Source organism: Triticum aestivum, chromosome 2B (genome assembly GCF_018294505.1).
Source record: "Triticum aestivum cultivar Chinese Spring chromosome 2B, IWGSC CS RefSeq v2.1, whole genome shotgun sequence".
In the NCBI taxonomy this organism is placed as follows: Eukaryota; Viridiplantae; Streptophyta; class Magnoliopsida; order Poales; family Poaceae; genus Triticum; species Triticum aestivum.
The window spans coordinates 703586744-703596982 of NC_057798.1; the positions used below are offsets into that span (position 1 = coordinate 703586744).

The 10239-nt window shown below is 48.8% G+C and overlaps 2 protein-coding genes and 1 pseudogene across 2 annotated transcripts; 1 reads left to right on the forward strand and 2 right to left on the reverse strand.

Annotated features, from left to right (window-relative positions):
- The first annotated feature begins 270 nt into the window (after positions 1–270).
- Positions 271–3314, forward strand: LOC123042195 (uncharacterized; annotated as a pseudogene).
- A 1958-nt stretch (positions 3315–5272) lies between these two features.
- LOC123046827 (protein synthesis inhibitor II) lies at positions 5273–6326 on the reverse strand. Its single transcript, XM_044470254.1, has one exon. The coding sequence runs from the start codon at positions 6298–6300 to the stop codon at positions 5530–5532; it is 771 nt and encodes a 256-aa protein (XP_044326189.1). The 5' UTR covers positions 6301–6326; the 3' UTR covers positions 5273–5529.
- Positions 6327–8843: 2517 nt separating this feature from the next.
- LOC123042196 (60 kDa jasmonate-induced protein) lies at positions 8844–9778 on the reverse strand. The gene has a single exon (XM_044464701.1). The coding sequence runs from the start codon at positions 9724–9726 to the stop codon at positions 9007–9009; it is 720 nt and encodes a 239-aa protein (XP_044320636.1). The 5' UTR covers positions 9727–9778; the 3' UTR covers positions 8844–9006.
- Positions 9779–10239: the final 461 nt, after the last annotated feature.

The following is a 10239-nucleotide window of genomic DNA, read 5'->3' on the forward strand; positions in this document are numbered from 1 at the left end:
AGTGTAATAGTGTTTATGTTTATATATAAAATAGGAGCAATCAGATTTGAACAAGCTTAAATTTAGTTTTTTTAGCCAATCAAGTTTATATTTAGTAAAAATGTAAAATTGGCACTGCCTAACAACCTGAGCTATTAGCTGAGTGGATATATACCTTCATCCCTAGAGAAGAGGAGGAGAGTGTTAGACGTGGAAGCGCAACTTCTCCCCTCTATCTCGCTAACAAACCAATGGTCACTTGTTAATCTCTTCTCTCGTCGGCTCCTCAGTCCTCACTCCTCTTCCAAGCGTGGCCAGGTCTCTGTTTTCGCTTGAGCGCAACCAGCCATGGCTTCCCACCCGTCGCCGCCGCCGGCACACCCCATACCACCCGCTCCCACCACCATAAGCGACCTCGACGACGACCTGCTCCGGGAGATCTTCCTCCGCCTCCCGAACTTCCCCAGCCTCGCCTCTGCCGCCCTCACCTGCTCCGGCTTCCTCGGCGCCGTCCGTTCGTCCCGCGCCTTCCGCCGCCGCTTCCGCGCGCTCCACGCACCCCCGCTCCGCCCTCGCTTCCTCGCACACACAATAATGGCCTTCCCCACCTCACGGCGGCCCTTCGCCGGATTCACCCACCTCCTAGACGACGACAATTCTGACTGGCGGGTCGATTTCTCCGATCCTCCGGCCTACAATGGCGGCGCCATGGCCATCAAACACCCGAGCATCAAGCAGGGAGTTCGGTACAACCCCGAAACGACGGCTCTGTTTCTCCGCCCCAAGGATCATCATGACATGCCCGACGGCACCTCCCTTGGGTTCCACACATTCTGCTCCGAAGAGGATCAGAGGCCGTCCCGTGTGGTATGTGTCCGTCAAGACTACTCATGGGATAGGCTACGCATCGCTGTCTTCTCATCGGACACCATGGAGTGGCAGATTTTTCCGGAGATTGCGACGCTGCTGCCTCAGGGCTTCAGGTGCACAGCCTGCACCGTGCTGGATTGGTTTATCTATTGGCAAACCGAGTCCATGCTCGGGGTATATGTCAGCGAGTACATTTTCGTGCTCAAAACCGATTCATTTCAGTTCTCTCGAATGGATCTGCCGCCGCCCTTGAGAATGGTACACCAAAAATTTAAGATTGGTCAGACCACTGATGGGAAGCTCTGTATCGTAAATGAGAAGGAATGCACACTTTCTGTTTGGATCTTGACAGCGGGCGATGACGGCGATGAGAGATTTGTGCTGCACAAGATGTTCCCGTTGCACGCTAGCTTTATGGAGGTCACCAGCTGCTCAGTGGAAGATACAATCTCAGTGCGGCTTATGACGGTTTTCAATGGTTTTGTATACTTTGCACTTCGCCCATGGAAAAATTACGTGGATCAGTTCAAAACTTCAAATCCCCGGAGTGGTTCCTGTCCTTGTCTCTGGAAACAGCGGAGCTGAAGCAGCATCTGAAGAATAGAAAGCGACCTAGCTTCCACGTCCATCCCTACTCGGCCTGGCCTCCTTCTATGGAATACATCTCGGTAAGAAATGTGACCATGGTGCTAAGGATTCTCTTCCTTCTTATGTTTGGTCCATAAATTGTATGCAATGATATTTCCTGAGGCGATTGTATTGCTATGATATGCTATCAGTTTTAGTCAAAGTTACATGTCTTTGCATAACTCGTAGTAGAGGAGCTAGCAGTGCTATTCCCATTCCTTCAAAAAAAAAATACTCCACATACATAATCTAGACAAATCTAAGACAAGTAATTTGGGACCGAGGTTGTATAGTAGGCAACCTCAACTTTCCGTTTTACATTACTACAAGAGGATGCAAAATTGTCAACTTCTAGCATGACGGTTTATGCATGTTATATGATAGCAGTAGCATTGAGATATAAAAGCTCCACATACAGAATGTATAACTAGTACATGAATAGCCTGATTTGTCAATGGTGTTTAAAAGTTTGGAGGATTTCTGCAGATTATATGATAGCATTATTATAAAGCTCCACATACATAATCTATAACTAGTATATGAATAGCTAGGTTTTGCAGTAGTGTTTAAGTATTCAGATATGGATAAGTTATATGCCTAAGTTAGGTTTTCTTTCTCCTAAATTTTTTGGTCTTCTACGTCGGTTTCAAATTTATGTCTTACTTAATAAATATGTCCTTCATAATTTGATGTCAGTGAGAACTAAGCATTTGCCAATATATTCATTCGTACGCAACACGATTCAAGCTTTGATTTCGACTGTTATATATATGTTCACATGATTATCCCAATGGCACTATCTAACATTTTCCATGTTTTTGGAGGCGGGCAACATATATATGTGCTTTCTAGCTATAGGTGCATGCATATTAGCCATCCATTAAGTCCGTAAATCTTCACATTTTTTAGCCTACATATTGGTTTGATTTCTATAGTTAATAAGGCACTCCAATCTAATTAACTTTTACTAGTTCCATCAAGTATTAACTGTTATTTCGATTGCTTTTGTATTATATAATGACACAGTAGATTTAGAACGTTTTAGAAGGCAGTGGTGTATCAGTAATTTATTTCACTTTCATTGTCTCCCTAAAAGCTAGATAAAATGACCAGAATCGCTAAATTCTATTCCCTTGCACATATTTGTCTGCATAAAAACTTGAATTCTTATTTACACTGAATTTCCATTTTGTCACAGGAGGATTCAAAATCCGAGGTTACTGGAAATGTTGGTCTTAAGAGTACAGAAAATGATTCATCAGTCCTTATAAAAGCACTACAATCATATAAAGAAGCTTTGATTAAGGATGGTGACGCAAATGTTGCAGAGATAGAGGCCTTCTCACTTTGTATTGACACTGAAGATGAGAAGAATTCTCTTGTGAGGAAAATTATTGCTTTAGATGAACTGTTAATAACTGTGAGAGATCGTGTCTTGAGGGCGGGTGCAGACTCTGAATTCGCAGACTGTCAATTCTACAGACAGAAGATCGAGATCAAAACAGAGAGCTGGTGGCAAATGTGCAAGGGGAAGTTATGGAGAGCTTTCTGCGCTAGCTGAATAAGCCTATCTATCAGGACTAAGTGAGTTTTTGTTGCGTTGGTACTTCAGGTTTTAGGTTGTGTGATGATGTTATGTGCTGGGTTTCTGAATAAACACTGATGGCTGTGACCATCATCAGTATTCGGTATGACTGGTTGGCAGGAGACTTTTTTTAGAAGTGCATTTATGTACCTTAGCTTTTGTCAGCTCATTTTCCCTTTTTGTTTTAGAAGTGCATCTATGTGCGAGCGAGTTTGAAGATCATATTAATTAAGGCGTGTGGTCAATCTCTGTTGCATAATAACTGTAATATGGTAGCTTCCTTGGCTTTTCCTTTCACCATGATGCTTGTAACGTGATAACCGCTCTGCTTTTTTTTATGTAAAATGACCAAAAGATTAGGGCCAATGCTATGCTTCGGCCATCTGATCGTTGACAAAGATTGGCCGTGTCGAGAGCCACTGGAGCAGTGTGATCGAGCGACCACCGGCTAGCTGCTGCAACATTGGTGACACAGCAATCTGACCGCAACATCAGTCATGTTATAATCCGGCCGCAATGTCGGTCATGTTGCAATCCCAAGCCGAACGAGCAGGGTGTTAGCCGCGAGCAGGATGGCAACCGCCAACCGTGTTGCAAGGCGCTGCTACGGGGTGGCAAGGCGGTACTTCTGCAACGGGGCCACTGCTGTGGTAAGGACCGCGACGACAACATGGCATTGCAGTATCAGCGCCCATGCAGCAGCACACCATCCCCAAGCGCGGGCTTGCAGCCGTGTGTCGTCCTTGAGCGTCCGCTTGCAACATTGAGTAGTTTGCGGTAACGCGTGCATCGTGGACAGCAGCATGCTTATAGCAGTCAATGCTGGGTGCTTTGTAGAAACGCAATAGGCATACGATGTTAGGGCATCTTTAGGGGGACACGATTTTCCCTGAAAGTCTGTTAGATGAGAGATATATTGAATCGAGTTGTTGATAGGTGGAGACCCATAGAACGAGTTCACGCCTGAGGGCATCCACAGTGCTTAGAGGCTAGCTTGCCTCTAAGCTGGACCCCACAGCGCTGCCTCCAAACAATCTCAAAACCACGCAGTGTATAACATTTTGTTTCAGCCTCTATTGTGGGCCCATGATTGATTAAACAAAGGCATGGTAATCTGAATGGAGGAGAACTTTGGTTCATCACATGCATCGTTGGGAGCACAAACAGGCTGACGGGTGGGGCTGCTTGATTATTTAAATCACTAGAGGCAGCCTCCAAGCTAAGAGGCGATGCTAGAGATTTTTTGCTTAGAGACGTGAAGTGCAGTGTATGGAGGCAACCTCTAAGAAGAAAGAGAGTGCTTAGAGGCAGTGAAAAATGCACACTGTGGATGCTCTGAGGGTGGCTCGATCTTCACGTCGTAGGTTTGAATCGGGAGGGATAACTAACTGCAAGCAGCTGGAATAACTAGCTTTATACCTACCAAGTTTGGATGCAACCCGTACGTTGGGGATGGCTGACCGGAGCTATAAGAACTACAACCCGTTGTCCGAACAATTGCAGAATCACAAATCGGGACTAACCCACACAAAACGGACAAAATCATAGAGCACGAATTAGGGGAAACCAGAGGCTCCTTCTTGTCGACAATCGGGAAATTAAGCCTACCGCGGCTAGTATGAACCGGAAAGATTGAAGAGACAAATGTAGTATTTGTGATTCGACTTCCATGACCCACAAATCAAGGGCGTCAACATATACTAAAAGACTTCGACTTTGTTACTACTCTCGGGCTGTCAGATCCAGACTACGAACCTGCGAAGCTGAAGCTTGGAGGTCCGCTCCACTTCCTCCTGGCGGCGTGATTGCAGAACAGCGGCGGCGGGGGCGTGGTGCGGCACGGCGGGTCTACCCAATCCAACGGTTCCTCAAACAAATGCCGAGAGGCATGGTCTGTAAGATGGACACAATGTGTTAAGTGCAGGTGTGGCTCCACTGTATCTATTGTGTGCGAATACACACAAAAAAACCGTTTGGCCACTGTAGATACATTGACTATGGTATAGGAATGATTTGTACGCACGCATCGCAGAATGGACCCAACGCCTTTGCGTTACCTGGTAGAAACCGGTACCGCTAGTTTTTCATTTCGCGCAATGCGGAGGGTGTTATCAACTGGTTCCTGCCCACCTCCGGAGCAAGAACCGGCAAAGTGGCATAGGCAGCACAAAAATGTGATATAACCAAGACTTCATTCAAATAAGCCGGAGCTGAACATAAGACGCTTTTGTGAGATATATATTTGAGAGCACGTCTCAGTTAATGTGATTTTCCATCCATAATCTCTTTCAGAGTTTCAACATAAATTTCAAATGTCAAAGTTTTAGCACCATTGTATTTCGTGAGCAGAACATATTGAAGCTCACAAGCTGAGTGAAGTAACAACACGAACATGGTTAATAAAAGAAACGTAGACTCGATACGAGATGGAGCACAAATCTGAATTCTAAAGCAGCGTGCATGCATGTTTACTGGAAGTTGATCTTGGTGCCGTGAGCCTCGAGCACCTGCTCGAAGTCGGCATGGAGCAGCACCCGGACGACGGCGAGCGCCTCCTCCTGGCTGCGGATGTTGGCTTGGGTCTCCAGCATCTTGGCGAAGGGCCCGTTCCACTTGCCCGTCCGGTTTGCGCGGATGATCTCGTAGGATATGGTGTCCCAGTGGTCGATGTAGGGCAGGTGCTCGGGCGCGACGCGGGACTCGCTCTCCCACCCGCGAACGACGGTCTCGTGGATGGGCTGCAGCCGCTGCGCCTCGCCTAGCATCACCTTGAGCGCTGCCAGCGCGCGCTTGACTGGCTCGACATCGGTGACCGCGGCCGCGGACGGGTCGTAGGCGGAGAGCACCCTGGCGGCGTCGGCCATGGCCTGCCGCCCCAGGGGCACCCCCGGCAGTTTGGCGAGGCCGCCGATGAGGTCGTCGTAGCTGCTGCCGAACGGGAGGGGCGTGGACGTCGGGAACAGGTGGGCGAGGCCTGGGAAAGCCTGCCAGTGGCCGCCCCCGTTGGTGAAGCCGGCGAAGGAGAGGTCGTGGGTCTGGAAGGCCACGGAGGGGCTCTCGGGGTCGTGACTGTGCAGCGTCATGACGGCAAGGGCAGGTCGGGCGTCGCCGGCGGCAGCAGCTGCTCCTCCGTGGTTGCTGCTGCCGGCGGCGAGGGCAAGTATGAGGAAGAGCAGAAACGTGGCCATGGCGAATCGATCGTTGGGTCGATCTATCGATCTCTTCTCTTCAATGAACATAACAATGAATGAAGTAGTCTATATAGCTTAGGGTGGCGGTGGCAACCCACACCCATCGCACTGCACACCTGACTTGCTCCTGCCTGCTATAGCTAGTGCAACGAAAGCAGCGTGAAATGGCACAACAAGAGTGTGACTTACTGGTTACTGCCCATGTTCCAACCTGCAGCACCACCAGACGCGTGCTTCAATTCCAACCTCTAGCTTTTGCATCCAAGGATGTGATGAGCACTCTGTGATTTGCTGAAATCACCGTCCATCATCAAAGATCACGCAGAACATTCCAAGAAACACAACATTTTCAGCTGAAAAACACACAAATGTTTGCGGAATTCTAACGATAACATGGCTAAAATACATAATTAGCCTAGATGCAGTGTGCGAGCGTTACCGATTTTTAGTTCAACGGTGGTTGTTCAGACCCACAAAAGGGATGAACGGCATTCCATACCTGTTCATCTTGTACATACCGTCGAAGATGGTCACTTCACCGTAGTCAAGATAGTCCCGACGTGACAGCGAATCACGCCAAACAAGTTTTTGAGCCTGCGTCAACAGTGTGCTCAAAGAAAAAAAATCTGGATCCCTGTCTTTTCAATGTTAGCATCACCCTGTGCAAGCAGTTTCATCATTTTCCTGTAGCACATATTATACAGTTTCCTCCCAACCGTGTTAGCATACGACCCATACCCGCTGACGAAGTTGTCAAAAATAATGTGTTTTCTGATCCCATCTCCTGCCATATATAGCTGAGATCTTTGCTCTCTTAAATTCTTTGATCTGATTATGAGACCGGAGAAATGGGACTTTGTCCGGTCTTGCAAGAACGTGGTTGTGATCATCGACGGAACTGCTGACATACCAAAGTTCACGCTTTTTATCAAGCTTCGCTGTTAAATGGGGTTCGCTGAAGCATCGACTCTCCGGTCTAAGCCTGTGGGTCCGACCTCCGTGGTACAAAATTTGGCCTGTCGTTTTCCTGCCCTGGAACAGAGATACCTCCTCAAGTGAATACTTTCCGCAGGACATTTTCTATGTTTCAGCAAGTCTCTCCTGGTGTTGAACACAGGTTCCTTCGCGTACTGGTTTTAGAACATGTATGCCTCCCCTTCTGACCTGGACGTCTTGGCCATCACCTGCCAATGCATATCTAGTGACTCTTCCTAATATTCATCATAGCCGACGACAAGGTCGAACTCAACATCATCGACATGATCATCGTTCCCGCTAGGACGACCAACACCACCCTGCAAAATAAGACATATAACCATGTATGTAAGTCTGTTGTTATACTGTCAGTTTCCATAAGTAATTTTAAAAACTTATTTGGCTCGTGCTCTCATCATAAGATGCATCGACGTCGCTCTAATCACTGTCATCATCTAAAGTATTTCGCTCATTGTCACCATCGGCATTTATCTGTGCACATCTAAAGTAAAACATATAAGTGGTAATGCAATTTTTATGTCAATCAATGCCCTACATTTTTTTAAACGTACTTGGCTCACACTTTTTGCATAAGATTGTTCACCTATATCATATTCCTCATTGTCATCATTGGCATGTACCTGTACAAATTCAAAAAGACATGTAAGTGTCAATGCACTAGTTTGTATTCGATATTTTTTGGTCAACGTTCACGACACTTATATTACCACTATACGATTCATCGTGACTCATATAGCTGTTTCTGGGAGGTTTGTTTGCATTCGGTGACGATGATCCATTCTCGCTACTAGAATCATCCCATTTCTTGCTTCATCAATACACCTTCAAACAAGGTGTTAGATCAATGCCAACATCCCACAACATCATCGTGGATATAGTCAGTTCATTTAACAGTGGCACGGCTATGTGTCATGCATAAGTAAATGTGTAACCAATTTCAATGTAGAAAAAAATGTGCACCAAATTATTTGGGTAAGGAGCGATTTTTTTCATACAAATTTCAAAGAAAAAAACGGGAAAAACCCTACTGTTGGCCGTCGACGGGTCCTCGCCTGGGCTCGACGGCAATGCGGTGGTGCTTCAAACGACACCTAGGGTGTGTGGGAGGAGAGAAACGTCGACGCGGGAGCACTTGGCGTTTCACCCGGGTCACGACGCGTCGGTGACTGCGGACGCCGCCGTGATGGTGTCGGCGATGAAGGCGAGCAGGGTGTCGACGCGTTGGTGAGGGTTGACGTCGTGACGACGGTGGACCACGTGTTCAGCCGGCGACCACGTCATGACTTGATTTCCCTCGCGGCCGGAGTCACGGCAACAATTGATTAGGCTAGGGTTTCCTCGGCGGGGCCGGGGTGACAACGCTGGTTTTTTTTTTCAACTGAGTACGGATGCCACGATCGGTGTACGTGGGCGGGCCTACGGGGCGGGCCGTACATGGGCAGGCGGTCGTACGACGGACGGCGGGTATACTATATGTGAAGGTGTAAAGACAATACTACCCTTTATACGTTTTTTTTGGGGGGGGGGGGGGGGGGGGGGGGGAGTTGTACCGAAGTCAAGTGTTTCCCTTCAGGGTTTCAGGGTTTCGACATTAATTTCATGTCAAATTTAAGCACCATTGTATTTCGTGAGCAGAACATATTGAAGCTCACAAGATGAGTGAAGTAACAACACGAACATGGTTAATAAAAGAAACGTAGACTCGATACGAGATGGGGCACAAATCTGAACTCTAAATCAGCAAGCATGCATGCATGATTACTGGAAGTTGATCTTGGTGCCGTGAGCCTGGAGCACCTGCTCGAAGTCAGCATGGAGCACCACCCGGACGACGGCGAGCGCCTCCTCCTGGCTGCGGATGTTGGCTTGGGTCTCCAGCATCTTGGCGAAGGGCCCGTTCCACTTGCCCGTCCGGTTGGCGCGGATGATCTCGTAGGACATGGTGTCCCAGTGGTCGATGTAGGGCAGGTGCTCGGGCGCGACGCGGGACTCGCTCTCCCACCCGCCGCTGACGGTCTCGTGGATGGGCTGCAGCCGCTGTGTCTCGCTTAGCATCACCTTGAGCGTTGCCAGCGCGCGCTTGACTGGCTCGACGTCGGCGACCGCGGCCGCGGACGGGTCGTAGGCGGAGAGCACCCGGGCGGCCTCGATCATGGCCTGCCGCCCCAGCGGCACGCCCGGCAGGTTGGCGAGGCCGCCGATGAGGTCGTCGTAGCTGCTGCCGAACGTGAGCGGCGTGGACGTCGGGAACAGGTGACCGAGGCCTGGGAAGGCCTGCCAGTGGCCGCCCCCGTTGGCGAAGCCGGCGAAGGAGAGGTCGTGGGTCTGAAAGGCCACGGAGGCATTTGGGGGGCTACTGCCATGGATGTGCAGGACGATAAGGTCAGGTCGGTCGCCGGGGGCGGCAGCCGCTGCTCCTCCGTGGTTGCTGCTGCCGGCGGCGAGGGCAAGTATGAGGAAGATCAGAAAGGTGGCCATGGCGAATCTATGGGTGGGTCGATCTATCGATCTCTTCTCTTCAATGAACAGAACAATGAATGAAGTAGTCTATATAGATTAGGGTGGCGGTGGCAACGCACACCCATCGCACTGCACACCTGACTTGCTCCTGCCTGCTGTAGCTAGTGCAACGAAAGCAGCGTGAAATGGCACAACAAGAGTGTGACTTACTGCCCATGTTCCAACCTGCAGCACCAGCAGACGCGTGCTGCAATTCCAACCTCTAGCTTTTGCATCGCAAGGATGTGATGAGTATTCCGTGATTTGCTGAAATCATCGTCCATCATCAAAGATCAAGCAGAACATTCATGGCTAAGAAACACAACCTTTTCAGCTGAAAACACACAAAAATGTTGGTGGAATTCCAACGATAACATGGCTAAAATACACAATTAGAGCATCTACAGCCAGACGCCTCAAACATGTCTCAAACGTTTGGACGGACGGACCGATCACTAACCGGTAAAAAAACGCGACCCAAACGGGCACCCT

What these genes read in the sequence shown, in the direction of transcription:
- LOC123042196 (XM_044464701.1), bottom strand. Translation starts at nt 9,726, where the DNA reads ATGGCCACCTTTCTGATCTTCCTCATACTTGCCCTCGCCGCCGGCAGC.
- LOC123046827 (XM_044470254.1), bottom strand. Translation starts at nt 6,300, where the DNA reads ATGTTCATTGAAGAGAAGAGATCGATAGATCGACCCAACGATCGATTC.